At 39.7% G+C, this 25,826-nt stretch overlaps 1 protein-coding gene across 2 annotated transcripts in view; it reads left to right on the top strand.

Annotated features, from left to right (window-relative positions):
• The window catches only part of Cfap210 (cilia and flagella associated protein 210), a 31,514-nt gene extending 7,671 nt beyond the window's left edge, over nucleotides 1-23,843 (top strand). Inside the window, exons 5-9 of one of the 2 annotated variants that reach the window (XM_059260633.1) lie at nucleotides 2,356-2,512; nucleotides 4,540-4,679; nucleotides 8,218-8,410; nucleotides 16,100-16,264; nucleotides 23,396-23,843. In XM_059260633.1, the coding sequence (XP_059116616.1) occupies nucleotides 2,356-2,512; nucleotides 4,540-4,679; nucleotides 8,218-8,410; nucleotides 16,100-16,264; nucleotides 23,396-23,740 (1,000 nt within the window). In that variant the 3' untranslated portion in view covers nucleotides 23,741-23,843. Of the gene's footprint in view, nucleotides 1-2,355; nucleotides 2,513-4,539; nucleotides 4,680-8,217; nucleotides 8,411-16,099; nucleotides 16,265-23,395 lie in introns of those variants that run through there. The other variant, XM_059260634.1, reaches the window with a different exon arrangement.
• The last annotated feature ends 1,983 nt before the right edge of the window (nucleotides 23,844-25,826 follow it).

The raw sequence follows: 25,826 nt of genomic DNA, 5'->3' as shown, positions 1-25,826 counted from the left end.
ATCAAAATGAAATCACAAGGGTCTGTTTAGAAGAAGAAGCTTTGGATTTGGCTTTACATATAGTGAATGTAAAATGCCTATGGAATTAGCCAGGCACTGATGCTGCTGAATTGCCCTGTAAGGACCAAACTTTCCTGTTGTAATAAAAAATTATTTATTTATTTATTTATTTATTTATTTATTTATTTATTTTTGAGGCAGGGTCTCACTGTGTCGTCCTGGCTGACCTGGACTTGCTCTGTAGACCATGCTCACCTTTAACTCACAGAGATCTGCCTGCCTCTGCCTCTGCCTCCACCTCTGCCTCTGGGACTGCTGAGTTAAAGGCTTGTGTCACCAGGCCTGGCCTCCCTCCTGCTTTTATAGGACTATTCAAAGCCTTGGTAAGCTTGAGAGGTGCTAGATCTCAATCAGCACAGTTTGGGACAGTGAGAATGTGAACCTTCTTTAATGCTGTTGGGCTGTCTCAGCCATCACGGTGGCCTGTGCATGGTGACAGAGCTGCTTTAGAGTGCACTAGCCCATCTGGAAGTCAAACATGTCTGTGCATCCACTGCATGATTCATTCTTGGGGCAAAAAGCAATTATGTGAATGTGAGGGAAACATCTGCTGGACCAGTGAAAGGAGAGAAGTTGTCATTGACTGACATTATCTATGATTAAACTTTTAATTATCTGTGGGTAAAGATTTTTAACTTATTTGGGTAATTTGACTTAATGCAAATTTAGAATGTTGATAGAAATTTCAGATCCTCTGGTTCAACAAAGAAATAGAAACATTCATATCTTATTTTCAACTCTCAGGTTTAGAGCAGACTTCAGTCATTCACACCACCTCCCTCCTGCTGAGTCTTGGTCCTCTTCATCCCAATACTCTGGGCAGCTTTTACTAATCAACCAGAACTGACTACATCATAAGACTTTCTTTGGTATTGGTGATGGTAAATCTTGACTCTTAACTTGATCAGATTAAAAAAAAAACCAAAAACCACTGTATTTATTTATGTGTCTGTGTGTTTGTGTGTATAAGCCACACAGTATGTTCCTACAAAGACCAGAAGAGGGCATCAGAAGCCATACTTATGTGGCATTACATGGGGTTGTATACCCAACACAGGACGTGCTCTTAACCAATGAGCCCATCTCTCCAGCCCTAAAGCTGCATTTTTTTTGTGTTTTGTTGTTTTGTCCTAAACTTAAAAAATTTTAAACTTTTTTTTTTGCAAAATTGGATGTTTTTTTCTAATGTTTCTTAGATCTTTGTTGTAGACTTGTGAATCTGCCTCTTCAATGTGATTAGTAAACATAAAATATTACAAAATCAGCCAGTACAATTTTGAAAACTTAATTTTTTTAGGGCCGCCATTAACCTGGTGTGGCAAGGGCCAGCACAATCCTTAGTTTCTTTAGTTCCTCCTGAAGAGAATGCTTGCCTGCCAAGCTGCTTTCTTTTGTGTCTGTGTGGAATTTCTTGGCCTACTTCCCCGTGTTGTCCTCTGTGACCTAGCAGAAGGGAGTTTTCCTCTCTTGTTGCAAAAAGACTCCAGGAGTAACGTTTGCTTGATGGTGCGCATATGAAAGAAGGGCTTATTCTTCAGCTGTCTGTTTAGATTGCTGACTTACCCTGAGTCACCTGTTTAGAATGAAAAACACTTGTCACACTAATGCATGGGCTTTCAACGAGTGGGTAGATCTGTGGGACGTGAGCAGTCTCTGTGCTCAGGGATGTCTGCCAGTTGAGGGAGCCCAGGGATCCAGAATCCGCTCTGTACTGCTGCTGATGGGAGCACCTGGTTTGGTGGTGATGGGGTTTTGGGAAGTGAATTGAAGAGGTGGTGCTGGAGAGAAACCTTCCATCCAGACCAGGGCTGTGCTGTTAGGCCGACCTTCAGATATCCCTAAAGAACTCACGCATGAGCCCTGCAAGTCAGCGAGCATTTGGACCTTACCACTCAGAAGGCATTAGTAGCCAACTAGCAAGGAGCTAGGGAAGGAATAGCAACTGGAGCGGCCGGTTGGGTACACTCTATTGCTCTTTCTATCACACCGACATCTTGAGGCCTCAAGAAGCTTCTGCACTGGAGCCCACGAGCTTTCCCATTCCTTACTCAGCTGACTGTCCTGTCTAAAGACAAGGAGCACTTGAGTCTGCTGTCAGACTTCTTCCAAACAGAGTGGGTTTGGAGCCAGGCGATCTGGCGGTCCTGGGTTGTCCCGGTTGTCTTCGTCACTGCTATTTTGTGTCTTCTTTTCCAGAAGAAAACTCGATACCCTATCACCCCAGGTTAAAACCTGCTGCTCCTCTCTAAAATATGTCTGGTTTGCTCTCACTTACACTTACGTTTTTTGCTTTAGAATAAAGGAACGTGAGAAGGAAGAAGAAAAAAGGAAAATAAATGAAGAAAAAGATGCCGAGGAGATAAAGCGTCAGAATTTGCTGTATGAAATAGAAATGAAAAAAAAACTAAGCAAGAAACAGAAGGAGATCGATGAAAGCAGGAAACTGTTCTTGGTAAGTTGAAAATGCCTCAGTGGAGCGGTTACACAGTCAGATGCCTGACATAGGAAACGCTAGGGGAGGAAACAAGTATCCAGCAAGCTGTGTTCCTGTGAACCCTTCCTTGGAGTGAGCCTATTCAGTATGGTTTTGTGCAGATGAAAGTCCATGCAGGAGAGAAAAATAATACGTTTTCTATTTAAAATTAATTTCCTTAAAAGCTGTGAGGAATGAATGGGGGTAATTTATGAATGATTTTGTTGTGATGTCTTATGGATGTAATTTATTTGATTTCATGGTTTTTTAAATCTTTTTCTTTAACATTTTTAAACTTTTTATTTTTAACTTATGCGTGTGGGTGTTTTGCCTGCATGTGTGTCTGTGCACCACATCTGTGTTGTGCCTGCAGAGGCCAGAGGACGGTGTTGGATCCACTGGAACTGGAGGTACAGGTGGTTGTGAGCCACCCACCATGCAGGGCTTCTGCAAGGGCAGCCAGTGCTTTTAACTACTGAGCCGTCTCTCCAGCCCCAATGTTTCTTTTAATTTTTAAGTAATACACGTACAAAGTTAAAACATTAAACACCCGGAGTCAAATGTTACCAGATTTGTTTAACCTTTTCTTCTGCTGCTAATAGGTGTTATGTATTATTTTATTTTGTTGTTATTTGTATTACATTTACTTGTGTGTGTGTTTGTATGTGCATGTGCAGAGCACAGAGGGCAACTTTGGGGAGTCAGTTCTCTCCTTCTACCACGAGACCCCAGGACTCAGGACCGTGAGGCTCAGGCAGCCTGCCTCCTTGAGCCGTCTTGCTAACCCCTGTATTTAGTTTTTATATTAGGTTCCAAATGGTATCAGTCTGATTTATTAGTGTCAGCCATTGTCTGCCTCTTTGTCCTGGTTGTGGAGGATTTGGCTCTCATCCTTTGTAATGCATTTCTCATCTCCTACTCAAGAGTTAGCACACTTAAGTCATTATCAGGATTGTGTAAATATTTGCCTCTGCAGATCCAAGTTATACACCACGGTGGCTCTAGTTCTTACATTATGTGAATGTTTTTTTTTTCATTTGAAGACAGGGTCTCCCTAGGCAATCCTGATTGGCCTCAAATCTATAATTCTCCTGCTAGCCCCTCCCTCTATCACACAGATCACAGGTGTGCATCATTATGCCCACTGTTACAAATCATTACCATGCCGGGCGGTGGTGGCGCACGCCTTTAATCCCAGCACTCGGGAGGCAGAGCCAGGTGGATCTCTGTGAGTTCGAGGCCAGCCTGGGCTACCAAGTGAGTTCCAGGAAAGGCGCAAAGCTACACAGAGAAACCCTGTCTCAAAAAAACCAAAAAAAAAAAACAAAAAAAAAACAAAAACAAATCATTACCGTTCTACCTTGATTTTCATTTGTTTAGTGACTACGTTTTTGATCTTTTTAAAATTTTATTTTGATAACTTAGGGTTTTTCTATATATTCAATGAATTTTTCCCAGTGAATATTGATGCTAATTTTCAGTATTCAACTGAACAATGAGCACTTACCTATGTTGTTTCCCTTAGAGTGTATCCGCTGAGCCTCCTCCATCCCCTCTCCTTTAGGACTGCCTGTTCCCTAGGCCTGCCTGCTGCCTGGCTGTCGTCCTGGGGCTTCCCTTGCCATTCCGACTCTGATGTCTCCCTGTTTCTGGTTCACTTTCCCTCTTGCTGAAGAATATCCTTGAGCATCTTCCTAAGGAAGGGTGTTTGGGATGTCAGTGATTTGTTAGCTATGTTCTAAAGTTTCATGCCACTGATATTACAGTTTACTCAACCATCTCTGCATTCTAGAATACTTACAGATTGTTTCCAATATTTTTGTGTTATTAATGTAAATAAACTTGATATAAAGTATGTGGACATAAACATTTATTCAGGCTTCTGATTATTTTGGGATAAATTTTCAGAAGAAAAATAATTATGTGAGAAGCCATAACCATTTGACAGGTTCTTGGTAGGTATGTTGGAAGGCATTTTTGTGACAAACCATACTTCTTTCCTTAAGGACCATATGCATGACAAAAATATCATCCGAGCTGTAGAACAGCAGCAGCAAGAGGAGGAAGATGAAAAGATCAGAAAGTTTATCAAAGCCAAAAAACGTCTTATACAAATGAGGAAAGACAAGGAAGCTGAAACACACAGGTAGGATTTAAAAATACTTTTTGTATTTCTTTACCTTATGACTATGAACATTTTGCCTGCACACATGGGTATGTGCCTGTTGCATTCCTTGGAACTGAGGTTGTGGATTGTAGTGAGCCATCATGAGGGTGCTTGAAATGGAACCCAGGTCCTCTGCAAGAGCAATAAGTGTTCTTAACTGCTGAGCTGTTTGTCCAGCCCCACAGGTAGGATTCCTACATAATTGCTAAAGTGCCTCCTGAGATTGGTTTTCTTTGGAAAATGAAGTCTCAGAGATGACTGGGACATTTGGTGACATGAGAGTTTTAGTTTGGGGCATGAGAGTTGAGGTGTACCCATGGAATGTTCCAGAACTCTCTGTGGTAGATTGTTGAAAATACTGGTCTCCTCTAGGAGAAAGAATGCTGAACTGGAGGAGCCTAGTAGACATCGGTCTAATCATTTCCTTTTCTTATTGCTGTCAATGAACATCTGAAAAGAGACAGCTGAATGGAGGAAGAGTTCCTGTTGGCTCACAATGTAGAGTATGAACAGCCCGTTATGGCAGGAAGTCATGGTGGCCAGAGCTGCACCTGGCTGTGGAGGCAGAAGCCTGAGGCTGTTTGTTCAGCTCTGTGTGGACCAGAAAGCAGGGAGAAATGAAAGCTGGTACATCGGCTCAGTTCATTTTCTCTTTCCTTAATCCAAGACCCCAACCCATGGGATGGTGCTGTCCAGAATCAGGATGGGCTTCCCCTCTCAATCTTCCCTGAAATGCCATAACAGATGTGCCCAAATGTGAGCCTCACCAGTGTCCTGGGTCTGTCTATTTGTCTATCTTTCTTTTTTATTGGTTTTTTTTTTTGGTTTGGTTTGGTTTTTTGATTTTTCAAGATAGCCCTGACTGTCCCGGAACTCACTCTGTAGACCAGGCTGGCCTTGAACTCACAGAGATCCACCTGCCTCTGCCTACCAAGTACTGAGATTAAAGGCCTGTGCCACCATAGCCCAGAACTCTTAGATCTTTAGTAAGTATCACATTCCTATTGAGGATTTTCAAAATCACCCAAATTAAAAATTGTATCTTCTAGAATAAAACCACAAAATAAAAAGTGAAAAATAAAGGAAAATTACACACTTTGTTATTTCCAATATTGTAAGACACTCCTGATTCTTCAGCCAAAAGAGGAAAATTTTATTTTGGCTCACAGATTTGGAGGCTTCAATTCATAGGCAGTTGATCTTGTTGCTTTTGGATCTACAGCAAAGTGGTATACCAGGAGGGGAGTGTGTCCGTCAGGAAACTGATGCCATTGTTGAGATGTGGTGAAGAAGGTGGAGCGTAATTGAAAGAAGTATGTTACTGCAGACATGCCCTGGGGCTATGTCTGTTACTAACCTTTTCTTTTTCTGTTTTTTAATTTTTAAATTTTGGTTTATTCGTTTTATTTTATGTGTGAGTGTTTTGCCTGCATATATGTCTGTTTACCACAGATGTGCTTGGTGCTGGCAGAGGTCAGGAAAGGGTGTTGGCTTCCCTGGAACTTGAGTCAGGGATGGTCATGAGCCACCATATAAATGCTGGGAGTCCAACCTGGGCCCTCTGGAAAAGCAAAAGTTCTCTCAACTAGTGAGCTGTCTCCCCACACACACTCCTGCTTGCCCTTTATACTTCTTCCTGTCTACCATTTTTCTGTCTCGTTCTGCCATTTTATTCCCTCCATGATGAACTAACACCTGAAAACATGAGCTGAAATATCTAATACCTTCTTTTAAGTTTCTTAAATTAGGCACTTTGTTATAACACTGAGAAGACTTATACAAGGGTGGAGATCTTTACCATTTTCATTGTGAAATCCTCAGTACCTAGAATAGTGTCTGTAAATAGTAAACTGTTCCGTCTGTGAATGTGCTTAGAACAGTGTTTTGAAATGTTAACTGAACCATCGTCACCTTTTCCACGGCCTGTACCACCATCTGCCCTGTGTATTTGCATAAATGTCTCTTTTCCACTTTAGACTCTACTTCCTTTGCCCATTCACAGTATCTTTTTCACAATTTCTCATACAAAACTTCACCAACTCACTCAATAAATTAGTGAACTTGTCATAACTAATTAAAATATTTCTGTTTAGTCTCCTTCCCTCATTCTTTTAATAAAATGTGCTTGTTGTGTATGATGTCCCAGACACATACTTAGCCCTGGACTAGAAAGAATTCATCCAGCCCCTGACCTTAGAAACTTCACAATGTATAGGACAGGGACATATAAACAGATGAAATCAACAGGTCTATAATTTGGTTCTGGATGGGATGTTGTGGTAGTATGAATTATTTAGTATTTTGGTAACAATATAGTTATTTCCAAGGTTTTATTTAAAGAAAGGGTTTTTATAGTATAAATCTCAATGTTAGGGCAAGCAGAATAGTTCAACAAAGTATTCCAGAATATGTTCTGGGCTGCACAAGCAGATCATCATTGATGTACATATAAAAACTGCACATGGTAGGATAACTAACCCCAGTACTGCAGAGGTGGAAATAAGTGGACCCTGAAGGATCACTAGCCAGCTGTCTAGCCAAGATGGTGAGCTTTAGACTCAAAGAAGAGATCTGTCTCAGAAAACAAGAACAAATAACAACAACAAAAAAAAAAAAAAAAGTGGGCATGGTGATACACGCCTGCAGTCCCTGCACTTGGGAAACAGAGGTGGGAAAAAATCTCTGTGAGTTTGAGGCCAGCCTGGTGTACACAGCAGTTCCAGGACAGCCAAGGCTACACAGTGAAACCCTGTCTCAAAAAATAAAAATGCTGGGCCTGGAGAGATAGCTCAATCGTTACAGCACAGGTTGCTCTTCCAGAGGTTCAGTTCCCAGCAACCACATGGTGACTCACAACCATCTCCATTGGGATCTGATGCCCTCTTCTGGCATAAAGGTGTACGTGTAGATAGAGCACTCAGATACATAAAATAAACAAATCTTTAAAAAATAAAAATAAAAATAAAAATGCTGAGAGCTATAGAGGAAGACATTGCAGTATCATCCTCTGGTCTCCACTTGCACCCACCCATACACTCATACACTCATGACCACACGCATGCGTACACCACACACATACACACAAGAAAAATATTTTCCCGTGTTATAGAGAATCTTAACGTCTTGCTTTTACACACGTATACATGTACATGCATATGTGATTATATTGTACATATTGATCATTTGGAAAAGTTTAGAATATATGCTACTTTGTAGTTGTAAGATTAATTTCCTTATTTAGCTCAAGTACTAAAATTTCTAAAATATATGACAAATTAGTTTCCATTTGATATAATCATATATATAATATATGTGTGTATATATACATACACACACATACACACACATGCATATATATATATATATATATATATATATATATATATATATATGACCACAGACTTCTTTTTTGTTTTGTAGATGACTATAAAATGCCTCCACTTCCCTAATGAGAGTATTTTAGCTCCATTACAGAGCTGGTCAGGATGATTTGGCAAATGTGGTTGTTCTGTTATAGGCTAATGGAAGAACGGAGAGAAAGAATAAATAACTTCCTAAGTGAACTAATGAAAGAGAAACTTGACACTGAAGATTTGATTATTGCTAGAGACATTGCTGAAGCCGAGGCTGAACTGGAGAGAAGAGAAAAAGACAAACATGAGAAAACTCAAGCCCAGCTGAAAGCAATCGCAGACTATAGAGCCTCTGTGGTAAACACTTCAGTTCCAGGGCGTAGAGCTGAGACTCCCCTGCTGTGGCAGCTACCTCTTGCCTCTCTCTCAAAACTAACAGATTTGAAAAAGCAGTGTGCAAATTGTCTTCCCACATTCTTGAATCAAACACTTTTTTATTTATAAACTCTATTATATAAATTATATTATAAAAAACCCTTGCAAATAAAAAACCCTACACTGAAATGAACTCGATGCAAAGTCCACACATCCTGATGAACGTCTCTACAGTTAGGATGGCCCTTAGGAGAAGACGTGCAGCTTCACATTGGACTTGACGCTTTGACTGTTGAGTTTATTTGTACGCTCTTATCCTCCACCACGGGTGAAAACTCCATGACAGAGATAGAACTAAATGAACAATTGGAGTTTTTCGTGACTCCTTCTCATTAATTGCACCCAGTCCTTCCTCATCTCCTAATGATTAGCTTTTCTTGTTCTCTTTCCTACATCACACACATGTACATTTATTTACACATGTACATATATTATCGGCTAGGTTTGTATATAAGGGAGAACATGAAGGTTTTTTCTCCTGAGATTGTGTGATCTTACCTGAAGTATACATTCTAGGACCATCCAATTTCTTGCAAATATTCAGGTTACAGTTTTCTTTAGAATATATACAACGTATTTTCATTATCCATTCATCTGTTGATGGAAAACTAGGTTGATTCCTATTTTTTTGCTATAGTGAATAAAGCAGCTGTAAACATGGGGGTTTAATATTTCTGTGGTAAGGTAATGGAGTTCTCTGGATATTTGCCCATAAGTGAAATAGCTGGGGAAAATTGTAGTTCTGTTTCTAAATTTTTTGAGAAATTTCCAAACAGATTCTCACAGTGGCTGTATTAATTGGCACCCTCACCAACAATAAATAAGGGTTCCGTTCTCTCCACATCTTCTCCAACATTTGTTGTCAGATTGGTTGATGATGGCCATTCTGACTGGGGTGAGAAAGTATCTTTTTTTTTTTTTTCTTTTTTCCGGAGCTGAGGACAGAACCCAGGGCCTTGTGCTTGCTAGGCAAGCGCTCTACCACTGAGCTAAATCCCCAACCCCGATAGTATCTTGAAGTCATTTTAATTTGCATTTCCCTGATAGCTATTGATATTGTACACCTTTTCAAACAGTAATGGCCATTCATGTTTTTTTGTTTTGTTTTGGTTTGTTTTGGTTTTGGTTTTTTGAGACAGGGTTTCTCTGTGTAGCTTTGCGCCTTTCCTGGAACTCACTCGGTAGCCCAGGCTGACCTCGAACTCACAGAGATCCACCTGCCTCTGCCTCCCGAGTGCTGGGATTAAAGGGGTGCACCACCACCGCCCAGCTGCCATTCACATTTTTATGTATAGTATCTGTTCAGGTCGTTTGCTTTTGTTGATTGGCAGTTGTGTTTCCCTAGTGTTTAATTTCTGCCATTTGTAAACTCTGGATGTCAGCCCCTTGTCTGAAGTTGGTTAGTGATGATTTTCTCCCATCTGGGGTCTGTCTGTGATCTCTGCTGGTGGTTTCCTTTTGCTACACAACCCTTTTTATTTTCAGGGAGCCCCATCTGTGGATACTGGGGTTGGTTCCTGTGCTGTTACTGTTCTAGTCAAAAATGTCTTGCCTATCCCAGTATATTGAAGAGTATTCCCTCTGTTTTCTTGTAGTGTTTGGGGCTCTAAATTAAGGTCTTTGATCCATTTTGAGTAGATTTTTATACAAGATGAAAGATAAGAATCTCTTTCCTCTTCTGTGGGTGGAAATCTGGTTTTGCCAGCACCATTGGCTGACTAGGCTGCGTTTTTCCAATGTGTATTATTGCCTTCTTTGTCAAAAACTAAGTGGGCACAGCTCTGTCACTCTATTTCCAGGTCCTCTGTTCCCTCCCTTTGATCTGCCTGTCTTTTTATGCCAGCATCAGGCTTTGTCACTATAGCTCTGAAGTGTAATTGGAAGTCAGCTATTGGACCGTCTCCAGCAGGGTTCTTAGTCCTTGTAATCGCTTTATCTCTTCCTTATCTTTTGTGGTTCCATATGAAAAAAACGCTTGTTTTGAGTTTTTTAAACCTATGAAATATGACATTAGAATTTTGATAGATGTTATGTTAAATCTTTAAGTTTATTTTTGCAGTATAGCTATTTTCACAGTATTTATTCTATCAATCCAAGAGCATAATAGAATGCCTTTCCATTGTCTAGTATCTTCTGTGATTTCCTTTTTCAATATCATGAAACTTTTTTTGTAGAGGTCTATCACTTCTTTAGCTAGATATATTCCTTAATACCTATTTTTAGAGTTATTTTGAATGGAATATAGTTCCCAGTTTCTCTCTCTGAGAGTACAATATGAAGGCTATTGTTTTCTTTACATTGATTTTGTACTCTGCAACTTTACTGTTTACTAGGTTCAAACATTTTCTAATAGACACAATAGGATCTTTTAAATAATCATGTCATCTGCTAATAGGGATAGTTTGACATCTTCCTTTCTATTTTTATTCCCTTATGCTTTTGTCTTGTCTAATTGCTACAGCTAAGATTCCAAGCACTGTAAGAAGTAAGAGAGGGGAGAAGGTCTCGTTCCTGGTTTTAGAGGAAATGCTTTCAGTCTGTCTCCAATTAGTATGTTGGCTATAGGTTTGTTGTATATAGCCTTTATTATTTTGAGGTATGTTCTTTCTATTCCTAAAGTCTCCAGAACTTTTATCATGAAGGCATGCTAGAATTTTTCAAATGCCTTTTTAGCATCAATTGAAATAACTATGTAGTTTCTGTCCTTCAGTTTATTTACATGGTATAATACATTTATTGATTTACATATGTTGAATCAACCTTGCATTTCTGGGATGAAGCCCATTTGGTTATAGTATATAATCTTCTTAATGTGTTTCTGAATTTTGTTTGTAAGTATTTTGTTGAGAATTTTTGCATCTATATTCATCAAAGAAATTGGTCTTTACTTTTCTCTCTCTCTTTTATAGTATCTTTACCTTGTTTCAGAATCAGAACAACATTGGCTTCACAGAATGAATTTGATAGTGTGCCTTCACTTTCTATTTTATGAAACAAGAATTGGTCTGAGGTTATCGTGGAAAGTTTGATAGAATTAGCAGTGAATCCATCTGGTTGTTGACTTTTCTTTGAGGGAAAGCTTTTAATAACAGCTTCAATTTCATTGTTGTAATCGGTCTAAGTTATATCTTCAGGACTTAATTTTGGTATGTGATATAATTTACAATTTCCGGATTATCCAGCTTTTCAGAGTATAAATTTTCATCCTCCTTCCTTCCTTCCTTCCTTCCTTCCTTCCTTCCTTCCTTCCTTCCTTCCTAATTTTCCTCCTTCCCTTCCTCCCTCCATCCCTCACCCCTCCTCTCTTTTTCTTTCTTTCTTTTTGGGTTTTTTTTTGAGACGGGGTTTCTCTGTGGAGCCTGTCCTGGAACTTGCTCTGTAGACCAGGTTGGCCTCAAACTCGCAGAGATCTGCCTGCCTCTGCCTTCTGAGTGCTGGGATTAAAGGCGTGCGCCACCACTGCCTGGCTCATATTCATTTCTAATGATGTTCTGTATTTCATTGAAATCAGTTGCAGTGACACCCTTTGATCTCTAGTTATATCCGTTTGCATCTTTCCCTTCTTTCTTTTTGTCAGATTAGTTAAACGTTTGTCAGTTTCTATAACTTTTTCAAGGAACCAACTGTTTGATTGCCTTTGTATGTTATTTGCTAAATCTATATTTCAGGGAGCTGGAGAGATAGCTCAGTGGTTAGCAGCACTGACTGCTCTTCCAGAGGATCCGGGTTTAATTTCTAGCACCCACATGGCAGCTCACAACTGTCTATAATTCCAGTTCCAGGGGGGCTGACACCCATGGCAAAAACACTAATGCACATAAATAAAATAAATAAATTAGAAAAATCTGTGTTTCATTAGTTTATTTGCTAATATTTATTAATTCTTGCCATCTACTGTGTTGGAAACTGGCTACATATTTGTCTTTTTTTTTTTAAGAATATGAGGTGCATCATTAAGTTATTTATTTGATAGCTCTCAGATTTTTTAACATATAAGCACTTGTTGTTATAAATGTTCTTCTTATGACTCCTTTGCTGCCTCCAAGAGATTCTGATAGGATGTGTTTATCATTATCATTTATCTCTAGAAATTTAAAATTTCCTCTCTGACTTCTTGGATGACCAAATGTTCATTCAAGAAATGTGTTGTTTAGTCTCCAAGTATTTTTTTTTTGTAGTTTCCATAGTTTCTCTTATTGTTTAGTTCTAGTTTTATCACATTATGGTCTGATAAGATACAAGGAATTATCTCAGAGTTTTTGCTTATGTTGAGACTTGGCTTATGTCCTCTGATGTGGTTGATTTGGGTGAAGGTCCCGTGTGCTGCTGAGAAAAACGTGTATTTCTTTCTGTTAGATGGAATATTCTGTATATATCTATTAAATCTAGTTCACCCATAGTATATTTTGCCTCTGAAGCATCTTTATGTGTTTTAAGTTTGGGAGGACTATCTAAGTATGAGAGTCGATTATTGAAGTGCCCACTACTATTGTGTCAAGACCTATGTGGCCTTTTATGTTTTAATGCTTGATATATGAGACTAAGGGTTCCAATATTTGGTGCACAAAAGTTTACAATTGTTATCTCTTCTTGATGAACTGTTCCTTTTATGGAGTATCCTGTTTTAGCTCTTCTAACTAGTTTTGGTTTAAACCTTACCTGGTCTGATATAAGGAAGGCTATGCCTGCTTGTTTACATTTTGTTTGCTTGGTGATTTGTTTTCCATCTTTGATATTAGGCTTTACTGCATTTTTTTTTTCTAGCTTGGAGACAACATATAGTCATTCTTGGTTTTTTTTTTTTGTTTGTGTAAAGATTTATTTATTTATTTATTTATTTATTTATTTATTTATTTATGTATTATGTATACAGCGATCTACCTGCACGTTTGCCTGCAGACCAGAAGAGGGTGCCATATCTCACTACAGATGGTTGTGAGCCACCATGTGGGTGCTGGGAATTGAACTCAGGTCCTCTGGAAGAACAGCCAGTGCTCTTAACCACTGAGCCATCTCTCCAGGCCCTCATTCTTGTTTTTTAATCCAGTCTATTAGTCTGAATATTTTTAGTGATGAGTTGAGGCCATTTACACTTAAGGATTTATCATAGAAAGGGCTTGTTATTTTGTATAAGTCTGCTAGATGGTATTCTATTCTGCTGGATTGTTGGTGTTTTTCTTTCTCCTGTGTTAATTCTGAGGGTTTGCTGAGTTGCAGTGTTGGATATGCTGTTTCTTTCCTATGGTTTATCATGGTCAAGTTTATTTGGGTCAGGCTCTCTTGTCTTTGTCCTGTGAGGCATTCTCTGCAGCACTGGCTTGCCTGTCGTGAATTGACTCCATTTCTATTTGTCTTCAAATACCTCTGTCTGGCTCTTGTCATTGCTGATGAAGAGTCTGGGGTAATTCTGATGTTTCTGCCTTTGTGTGAGTTGATGTTTTTCTCATGCTGCCTTAGGAGTATGCCTTTACTTTGTGTTTTTGACTTCCTGACTATAACATGTTGTGGAGTTTTTTCTGGGGTCATGTCTAAGTGGAGGTCCATCTGCCTTCTGTTTGGATGCCTCCTTTCTGTAAATTTGGAAAGTTTTCTGCTGTTCTTTCATTAAATTGTCTGTCTATTCCATTTGATTTTTTCCTCTGCTCCTTCTTCTATTCCATGAATTCTCAAGTATGACCTCTTGAATGTATCCCAGACATCTTAGAAATAGTTTGTGCTCATTAATTTTTTCCTGAATAAATTTTTGTTTGGATTATTGTCTCACTTTTATCCTCCAAACCTGAAATTAGTTTTTTTGCACGTGTATGTCTTGTCTGTTAATGATGGTTTCTGTTGTTGTTTTTATTTAATTGACCATCCTTCATCCTAAGTATTTCTGTTTGTTTTTTTAATGTTTCAATCTCCTTGACAATTTTTTTCTACATTTTGAACTTTTGCCTCTAATTTACTGTTATGTTGACTTTACAGACGGTCTTGTCAAGGTCTTGGATAGATTTCCTTAATTCATACAACTTTTTATTTAACTTTGTATATAGCCATTAATTCTTTTGAACAGTAAGACTAAATTCTTTCTCAAACATTTCAGCACACTCTGTAATTTTTGCTTCCCTTATAGGACATCGGTAGGGGAGTAATGGGGCATGGGTGGTAGTTGTGTCGTTTTTTTGTCTTCTTTCTCATGTTTACACATCTGTTGACATGGACTTGTTTTGATTTCCTTCTCTTCTGAGCCCATTAGGATAGTCTGTTTTCTGTGACTCATATCTCATAGAGATCAGCTAGGGGGACTGTGAAACTCGGTGTTGAATATCAATGAGTTGCTGAAGCGACCCTTCCTGTCTCGGCTATATGACAACAGTCTCAAGGGCAGGGCCGCACACTAAGCCACCTTGGTGGTTATAGCCTCAGGCCCAAAATAACTCTGGGACCACAGCAACAAAGACTTCAAATCCTGCAGTGACCAGTGGAACCTCGAAAATCAAAATTCTTGACCATAATGACCTCAGAGACCCATAGAACCGAGACTCCAGTCTCTCAAGGGACCCTGGGCATATTGGAGCTGAAACTCTGTCCCTGCATTGACCTCTTAGACCATTAGTTACAGGGTGCTCTCTGGTCTGCAGACACTGGAGCCCTAGTTGTCCAGGGTGCTCTGGTTGCAGAAAATCAGTGTTTAATTTTATAACAAAGATAGTAAGACTATCAATTACATAAAAAGTATTTTTTAAAGGTATTTATTTATTTATTTATATTTATTTTATTAGTTTACATGTATGAATTTTTTACCTATGCAACATGTGTGCTTGAGTGCCCATGAAAGCCAGAATAGGGCATTGGATCCCCTGGAACTGGAGTTACAGATGGTTGTGAGCTGCCATGTGGGTGCTGGGAACCAAACCCGCTCCTCTGGAGGAGCAGCCACTGCTCTTAACTGCTGAGCCATCTCTCCAGCCACCTCCACCCCTCTCGCAAGCTGTTTATGGATGCAGAGCAACAAGTTCTTCGTCAGAACTATCTTAAATGGAAGGATTGCTTTTTATATTTAAATGTTTTAAGAGAAGCCACATAAATTACCTGATTGCATTTCTGTATTTCTTAATCCTAGAAAATAGATCCCTTCCTTATTCCCTATATGTCTATCCTAACATTCAAATTACATGGCTCAAACATTTTAGCAATTAATTGTTAACATATCAGTATTTCTGTACCTTGAGGTCTTGCTTTTCTGTTCCTGTGTTTTCTTCTTCCTGCTCCTGCTTGGTCTAGCCTCCTTCCACAGAGTGTCACTATGTAGCCCAGGCTCCTCTTGAACTTCTCATCTTCCTGCCTCAGTGTCCTCCCTGCTGGGATTACAGGCATGCACTGCCATACACAACTGTGAGTGTTGTCGTTTTTAACAAAGAGATTGCTCTATGTTACTCTCCGTATGTTTTCATTAAGTATGTCTCTTCGATAGTCAAGAGAATAAAAGTAACCCAGCCACATGCATGCAGTTTCCTGTCCTCACGTGGCTCCTGGCTCTTTGCTTGAAGCATTCTGACTCCATTTCTTTTTAATGAGAACTGTTGGCTAAAACTGATTTAATTTTTTCCTTTGTCATTAAACATCTAGATGAAAAATAAAGAGGAAGAAGAAAGACAAAGAAAAATAGATTCTAAAGAACAATTGATAGCTGTCTTGAAGGCAGATAAGATTTTCCAGGAGCTTGAAAAGGAGAAAAAGCTCAAAGCCAGCAAAGAGAAACGAGAAATTCAAGATGCTCACGTTCAGCAAATGGTAACTGTTCCCATTTTTACAGGGATTTTAAAAGTAAATATGTAGTAGAGATTTTGTTTTGGTTTTCTTTCTCTTAAGTTCCTCTCCTTTTATTGGAGAGGAACAAAGGATCATTATGGAGTCACGATAAAAATATATTAAAAATGTGAAAGTAGTTTTAGAATCTCTGCTCTTTGGTCCTCTTCTGTGATGGTTTATGGGTTGACCTATCTGGGGCAATAGGAATGGAGAAACAGATGTACATAGAGAACAGCAAGGATCGGGTGGGTCATGCACTCTGATGAAGACACACACGCAATTGGAGCCTAGAAACTCAGCAAGTTTATTTCATACCTCTGAAGTGAGGAGGTGGGGCTGTTATATACAGCCGAACCAGGAGGTGGGGCTATTACATACAGCCAAACCAGGAGGCGGGGCTATTATATACAGCCAAACCAGGAGGCGGGGCTATTATATACAGCCAAACCAGGAGGCGGGGCTATTATATACAGCCAAATACAGAGTCAGGTTTAGTTCATCTCGGTAGGGGGTCTCTGTAGGGAAACAGTCTCAAGCTGTAAACATCCAGGAGGAGGAAGCTGTGGTGGACATTTTCTGCACATGCTGTTGGACCAGGGGAAGGTTTGCCTCCTTCATGAGGCATTGGCGGCCTTGGCATTTTTGTGCTCATGTCAGCAATAAATATTCACTCAGGACTTCATCCACTCCCCCACGGGTCTCATTCTAGGTTTATTTGTTTGTTTTTTGTACACATTTTATATCCTTCTTTAGTGCCTGTTATGTTTATTGCATACTAAAGAAATGCAGATTCATGGGATAGGCCCTAATGCTTGTCCTGTTACATTTTTCTCCCACCTTGACTTTCTTATGGCACATTCCAAAGCAGTCTACCTCTAGATTGCCAAACATTATTTCCCCATCTTTACAACAATATTCCAGAGGTCACGTTGATTAGGATTTCGTGGGCTTCGATTTTGAGACAAGGGAATGTTAGAGATTTAAATGATGAGTAGAGAATCTGATGTCTAGTCATGTCTGTGTAGAATCTTTTCCAAATATGTAGTCCTCTTTCCCATTCCTACCAGCAACAGGTATAAGTGTGAGTCTTTCTGCATCCTTCCCGAGCCGTGGCATTGGCATCTTGGAATGCTGACCATTCTGATGGAGTGGCGAAACCTAACACTTCAGTGCACTCCTTTTCATATCCTTGTTAGACATTTAGACGACTTCTTTTGCAAAGTGTCTCTTCAGACCTGTTTATTATTTTGATTTGTTTTCTTTGTGTATATGTAGAGGTGTGTGTGTGTGTGTGTGTGTGTGTGTGTGTGTGTGTGTGTGTGTATGTGTGTGTAGATGAGCATGTGTGTGCATGTGAGGACTAGAAGCCAGCCTTGGGTTTTGCTCCTCCAGAGCCCTTCACATTGTTTGAATCAGGGTCTCTAACTGGGACCTGGGGGTCACCAATTTGGCTAGACTGGCTGCCTGGCAAGTCCCAGGGATCTGCCTCACTTTACTGTCGCACATTTAGGGTTTAAAGGTACACCATCTTGCCCAGTTTTTTACATGAGTTCTAGGATCCAATTCAGTCTTCATGTTTTCACAGAAAGCACTTGAGTACCTAAGCTCTCTCTCTAGCCTCAGTTTTCTCTCACTGCTGAGGGGTGTGTGGTGTGTGTGCACATGTGCATGAGAATATGTGTACACACATCTGCATGAGAATATGTGTACACACATCTGCATGAGAATATGTGTACACACATGTGCATGAGAATATGTGTACACACATGTGCATGAGAATATGTGTACACACATGTGCATGAGAATATGTGTACACACATGTGCATGAGAATATGTGTACACACATGTGCATGAGAATATGTGTACACACATGTGCATGAGAATATGTGTACACACATTTGCATGAGAATATGTGTACACACATGTGGCAACCAGAGGATAACCGTGAGCATCTTCCTGGATCGTTCGTCACCTTACTTTTCAAATTTTAATTTGAGTGTGTGTGTCTGTGTGTTGTATGTATCACATGTATGAGGGTGCCTACGGAGGCCAGAACAAGGTGTCAGATATCTTGGATTTGGAGTAACATGTGATTGTGAGCTGCACAGTGAAGGGGCTAGAATCAAACTCAGGACCTCTGGAAGAGCAGCCAGTGTTCTTACCTGCTGAGCCATGTCTCCAGCTCTTCCATCTTATATTTTGAGACAGGGTCTCACATTGAACCCAGAACTCACTGGTTTGGCTAGACTGGCTGGCCAGTGAGCTCCAGGGACTCTCTGCCTCCTCAACAATGTGCTTACAGACGCACAGCCCTCACTTAGCTTTTCATGGGGCCGTGGGATCAGAGTTCAGGTCAATGGACTTGAGCACTTTCCTGACTGGGCCTTTTCCCCAACGCCTACTGTTGAATTATTTTTTTTAATAGAAATTTTTTTAAGATTTATTTATTATGTATACAGTGTTCTGCCTGCATGTATGTGTCTGCAGGTCAGACGAGGGCACCAGATCTCATTATAGATGGTTGTGAGCCACCATGTGGTTGCTGGGAATTGAACTCAGGACCTCTGGAAGAGCAGTCAGTGCTCTTAACCTCTGAGCCATCTCTCCAGCCCGAATTTTTTTAAGCTTTTAAAAATTGTGTTAAAATGTACTTAACACAAAATGTACCGTGCTAACGTATTTTTCTGTGTATGGTACTGGAGATAAGAAACAGAGGTATTTACATGTTATAGTTTTTTTCTTCGCAGTGCTTCTGGAAACTGAAGGCAGGGCCTCACATGAGCTTGTATATAGACAGATCCTTGGGGATCCCCTCCTGGCTGAGTTCCATGGCAATGGGAAACCCCAATACATGAAACAAGGCAGATGGCTCTTAAGAAATGATATCCAGAACAAGACTGTCCTGTGGGCCCCATCTACAGACACGCACATGCATGTGTACCTGCACACACAAACATGCCTGCACACATACATGCATGCGTACTCCCTCATCTGTCGTATTTTTTTTTAAAGCTTTCACTATTTAAATATAATTGGGGAAATATTTAGGTGAATACTGTAATATCAAATCTTCAAATTTGTAAGAATTACATAGTAAGTTCTTCACAATTTCACCATAACGTTTGTAGTTCGGGATGTAGATTTATTTTAAATTTTTCATTAATTTTATCTATTTGTTTGATACAGGCTCTCACTATGTAACTAAGGTTGGCATCAAACTCATGACCCTTTGCTTCTTCTTCCCAGGTGCTGGCATTTACAGCTCTGAGTTGCCATGCCAGCTCTCCCTTTTTAAATGACTCTGTCACTGAAATTCGTTTATATTCCATATTCATATCATTTGTTTGCAATACAGAGAGGCAGATTTGATCTATGTATTGATTTGTATCCTGCAGCCTACTAGCTTTTCGGTAACTTTAACTTCTCACCTATGTGATCATGTTATCTGTGACTAAAGACACTTTTAATTCCTTTTCCAATCTGTATACTAGTTCTCTCTCTTGTTTTATCCCAGTGACTGAAGACAGCACAGTGTTGATTACATGTATAAGTAGCATCGTTCTCCAGCTCTCAATCTAAAGTAGAAAATAGTTCTTTTCCCAGGCACACACTGTGGTGGTCTGAATGAGAATGGCCCCCTAGGCTCCCATGTGTTTGAACACTTTGTCCCCATTTGGTGGAACTCTTCAAGAAGGACTAGTGTGGCCTTGTTGAAGGAGGTGTGCCAACGGAAGGGGGCTTTTAAGAAAAAGCACCATTTCTGCCCGCTGCTGCCATGCTCTCAGACATGATGGTGTAAGTCCCCAATGAGCCCTTTAATCTGTAAGATGCCCTGGCCATGGTGTCACTTTACGGCAATAGAAAAGTGATTAAGACAGGCATGCTACGTCCTGGAGTTTTTCTGTAGATACATCTTATCAGCTATCTCTGTATTCCTAATTTGTTGAAATTTTTAACATGGTTGTTGAATTGTGTTAAATATTTTTTCTGCATATATTGAGGTAATTATATCTTGTTTTTCTTTTATTCTACTAATATGGCAAGTAGGTTTCATTAGTATTATTATTTCTGATGGGAATCTCACTATGTTGTCCAACCTGATCTTTAACTCCTGGGTCCAAACAGTCCTCCTTTTTAAATAAATGAATAGCTAGGCCTACAGGTCCACCCAGATTATTTAAAAAAATGTGTGTGTGTGTGGTGTGGTGTGGTGTGGTGTGGTGTGGTGTGTGTGTGTGTGTGTGTGTGTGTGTGTATAGGCCCAAAGTTGACGTTGGGCATCTTTCTCAATTGCTCTCTTTTTTAGGCAGGTTCTCTGTCGGACCTGGAGTTCACAGATTCCAGCTAGCCCAGCCTGCCAGTTTGCCCCTTAGATCCCATCTCTGCCTCTGAGGAAATTACAATTGTCTCTATGCCTGCCTTGCTTTTATGTGGGTTCTAGGAATTCAATCTCTGGTCCTCAAGCTTGCGGGGCAAGAGCTTTATCCACTAAGCCACCTCCCAGCCCTTAGACAAGTTTAAACATTGAAACAGTGTAGTGAGTCTTTCTGTGTCCCACCAGCCAGCTCCCAAATGATGACCTGGAGACTTCTTTTTAATTATGAAAGCTGGGCCTATAGCTTAGGCTCATTTCTATCTATCTCTTATAACTTAAATTAACCCATATTTTTATTAATCTATGTTCTACCACGTGGCTTTTACCTCTATCCCATTCTGTGTGTCCAACTAGTTCTGAGTCTGGCTGTTTCTCTGCTTCTCTTCTTCCCAGAGTCCTCCTTGTTCTTAGAAGTCCTGCCTATACCTCCTGCCTAGCTATTGGCTATTGAACTCCTTGTTAAACTAATGAGAAGGTGCCTTGGCAAAGATACGTCTTCATTCACAGTGTACAAAAAGATTATTTCACAACAGTGTATTCCTATGATTAACCCTACTTGGTCATGATTCATTTTTTAAAATGTATATATGTGCTGGATTCAGTTGCTAATATTTTGTTTATGTGTGAGGGCCTACACACACACACACACACACACACATACACACACACACATCATATATGTATATATACACACACATATCACATATGTATATATACATATACATATACATACATATATACATATACATATATACATACACACACACACACACACACACACACACACACACACACACACACACATATATATATACTTCGCACATGCCTAGTGCCTCTGGAGGCCAGAAGAGGGAGCTGAATCACCTGCAGCTGGAGTTAAAGACAGTTACACCCATAATGTGGATGCTTGTAACTGAACCTTAGTCCTCTGGAAGAGCAGCCAGTGCTCTTAACTGCCAAGCCACCTCTTCAGCCCCTCCAATGTATTATAACTCAGTGTCTACTATGTTCCAAGCACTACTTTTTTAATTTCTTTTTTTTACATGCAGTCCCCTATATTGCTTAGGGTAGCCTCCTGAACCTCCCTGGACCTCAGTGATCCTTTTACCTTATTCTCTCCCATACCATGGAGCACAGGCTATGAACACCACCATGCTCAGCTGAAATTCCATTTGTACTTACGTTTAATGCATATCAAACTCGCAGCACTTATCACATGAGCCATTGCAGCCAGTCCCCTTTGCTGTTGTCATTTGCTTCTTAAGTTTCCGGGTTCCTCAGTGTCTGTCTGGAAACTATTACTGAACAAGGATATCTCATAGTAGCTTATTACCTTTAGTGAGACTGTTTAACTTCGGACTTTAGTCTTATTGAATACTAATTTTTTAAAGACTCTTTTTATCACCACTTCAACAGAATATAATCCTTACTTGTAGAACTCAGTAATAAAATGTTTAATATTTCAAATTGATATAGTTGCCTTTTCCTCATAATTTCAATTAGTAGAAATGATTAGATGTTGAAGTTATAGATTGTCAAGATATTTTAATGGATATTAAATATATAAACACATGGGAAAACAACTTATATTTAGAAATTAAGCATTTCTTGAAATGTTACAAATATAAAGTGAAATCTGCCAATCAAAATTTCACAGAAAAGCCATTAAAAACATCTCTTCCAATAGAAATTAATGTAACATTATAAGACATTATAAGACAAACACTTTCTAAAGTAAAGTATTTGGGAGATTGCCTATAGTATTTATTTTCTCAGTTCTGAATAAATTTTCATAGATTAATGTCGCTCATTCTTCTAGCTTTACATTCCAGGGAAATAGAACATAATTGGTTGCATATAACTTAGGGATTCCCTGCTGACTTAGTTTTATGTTGACTGACAGGAACAATAATTATTTTTATGCCTTTTAACCTACTGAAGATCACATATGTAAATTATTGAAAGATAATTGTGGTGGTATTGTGTTCCTCAAAATATTGTGCACGCTAATAAACATATCTGGGGTCAGAGGACAACCACAATATTAAACATAGAGGATAGGCAGTGGTAGCACACGCCTTTAATCCTAGCATTCCAGAGGCAGAAATCCCTCTGGATCTCTGTCAGTTCAAGGCCACATTGGAAACAGCCAGGCATGGTGACTCACACCTTTAATCCCAGGGAGTGATGGCAAATAGCAGAAAGGTATATAAGGCGTAAGGACCAGAAACTAGAAGCATTTGGCTGGTTAAGCATTTGGCTGGTTAAACTTTTAGGCTTCTAGCAGCAGTTCAGCTGAGATTCATTCGGATATGAGGACTCAGAGGCTTCCAGTCTGAGGAAACAGGACCAGCTGAGGAACTGGTAAGGTGAGGAAACTGTGGCCTGATATGTCTCTCTGATCTTCCAGCATTCACCCCAAAATTGGCCTCAGGTTTGTTTTTATTAGTAAGAACTTTTAAGATTCATGCTACAGATAATTGTAAATATAGCTGCCTGATTTTTATCTAAATTTTATGCTTGTAATGATTTTGCTATGTCGTTTGACTCTGTATCCCATAAAGCTATGAGTTTAAATGTTTGATCCACTTTGAGTATATTCCTAGTATAGAAGAATCAGTGAGTTATAGCATATTTATAAAATACTGAGTTTATAAAATTACAACTACATCCTAAAATTATATAGATATTTGGAAAACTGATGCTTTGACCAATATTAAAATTTTTCTTCCCAATAGGCCATAAATAAATTTAATGCACAACAATCAAAAGAAGAAGAATTAGATTACTGGAGACTGAGTGAAGCCCTTGCAGCTGAGAAGGAGAAAGAGTTTCAGAAGTATGCCAGAGAAGTAATTGAATCTGAATCTCAATCAACAAAGAAATACACTTACCCTCTGGTGAGAGCTGTAGAGGAAGGAGTGGGAGGCGGGCGTGGACCACCCTTCGAAGGCAGAGGTGGGATACGACCAAGCTATCAGACAAATGATGCCACTGGTGTCCAGCTCCCTTTTTATAAATCTCAAGGATCAAAGTATAATGATTTTCAGAAGTCGAAGAGGAGGCTAGGTTTTACATGGTAAAAAAAAAAAAGTTTATTTTTATGATTGATAAAATTTATTGTAGCAAGTATGAGCTACAAATATAATGGAATTTCTGATAATAAAGCTACTCATCTCTATAAAATGTGTTGCCTGATTTGATTCTTTGTAGTATTTCTACTGAGAACATAAGCTCAGGCGTATGTGTGTGTGTGTGTATGTGTGTAGATTCCAGAGAACAACCTTGGGTGTTGTTTCTTTCATGGCATCCAACTTTTTTAGAAGACTGGATTCCCCCCTCACTGGCCAGGAACTCAACAAGCAGGCTCCGTTAGTCCCAGGGATCTGCCTATGTCCACCTCCTTCGCACTAGGATTACAAGTGTGTGCCACCACACTGGATTTTTTTTTTCTTTAATGTGGGTTCTGGGGGTCAAAGTCAGGGCCTCACTTTATTGACTGAGTTATATCCTCAGCCACATAATGTCGATTTCATTTAAAATGTCTTCAGTAGGGACGAAAAAAATTTGCCTACAATAAAGTGCATTCCCAGGACTGTACTGCCATGACCTTGTCTCCATTGAACAGTACCTCCTGTTTCTCCTCCACACAGCCTCTACTTTGTCTCTCTACCCTAGTTACTCTGTAAGCATACAACCACACTGTGGACTTCAGTGTCTGACTTACTTGACAGAGTGTAATTCTGTGTTGTGGACCATAGTGTCAGTACTTTGTTCTTACGGCTGAATCAGAGATAGTATTTTCCTCAGAAAGAAATTTGTGTGCTTATTCAGTGTTACTCAGTTCTTACAATCATTCAGATCTTCACTGTTGCTAAGATGGTAACTTACAACAGGGTTTTGACTTTTCTGTGCTTTATTGTGTAGAGTATATTTCCTAGACATGAAATTATTTAAAATAATTCTAGATGTAGTTTTGTCTACTTGATACATAGGTTCATTGAGTTTTTATGAATTGCACCTCCTTTTTGTTTGTTTGTTTGTTTGTTTGTTTGTTTCGAGACAGGGTTTCTCTGTGTAGTTTTGGTGCCTGTCCTGGATCTCGCTCTGTAGACCAGGCTGGCCTCGAACTCACAGAGATCCGCCTGGCTCTGCCTCCCGAGTGCTGGGATCAAAGGCATGCACCACCATCACCTGGCTGCACCTCCCTTTTTATAAATTGTGGTTTAAAAAAAAAGCCAATAGAACATGAGCTACCATCTTAGCCACTTCTAAGTAGTAACACTTAATAGCGTTAAGTATATTTACACCTGGGTGGTGGTTGGTGGCACACACTGTTAATCCCAGCACTCAGAGGGCAGAGGCAGGTGGATCTCTGTGAGTTCAAGGCCAGCCTGGTCTACAGAGCAAGTTCCATGACAACCAGGGATACATAGATGCTGTGGGATGGTCTGTATGTTAAATGTGTTGCTCTGATTGGTCAATAAGTAAGTCACTGATTGGCCAGTGGTTAGGCAGGAAGTATAGGAGGGACTAACAGAGAGGAGAATTGAGAGAACAGGAAGCTGGGTGAGGGAGACACTGCCAGCCGCCACCATGACAAGCCGCATGTGAAGATGCCGGTAAGCCATGAGCCATGTGGCAAGGTATAGATTAATAGAAATGGATTAATTTAAGCTGTAAGAACAGTTAGCAAGAAGCCTGCCACGGCCATACAGTTTGTAAGCAATATAAGTCTCTGTGTTTACTTGGTCGGGTCTGAGCAGCTGTGGGACTGGCAGGTGAGAGAGATTTGTCCTGACTGTGGGCCAGGAAAACTCTAGCTACACATAGAGAAACCCTGTCTCAAAACACAAAGTGACTCACTCCCAGATAGAACAGAAGATGACTTCAGCTGTTTTACTTGGTTCTGTATTCCTGAGTATATTTCCTCAATTTATATCTTAGTAAACCCCTATTACCCATTTAAAAAGGTATTAAGTATATTTACATTGCTGTGGGGGACCATCCCCCACTTATTTACCCCAGGAACTCTTGAGGAATGAGGGATAAGAGACTTATTTAGAGATAGAATGGAGAGAAAATAGAAAACACAGGATAGACTCGGGTGGACTGGATCCTTATCCAAATGGGCCCAAAGCTTTATTCCAAAGGTCTATAATAATGCTA

The sequence above is a fragment of the Peromyscus eremicus genome, chromosome 4 (genome assembly GCF_949786415.1).
Source record: "Peromyscus eremicus chromosome 4, PerEre_H2_v1, whole genome shotgun sequence".
Classification (NCBI taxonomy): domain Eukaryota; kingdom Metazoa; phylum Chordata; class Mammalia; order Rodentia; family Cricetidae; genus Peromyscus; species Peromyscus eremicus.
This window is presented reverse-complemented; position numbering and strand designations above follow the sequence as displayed.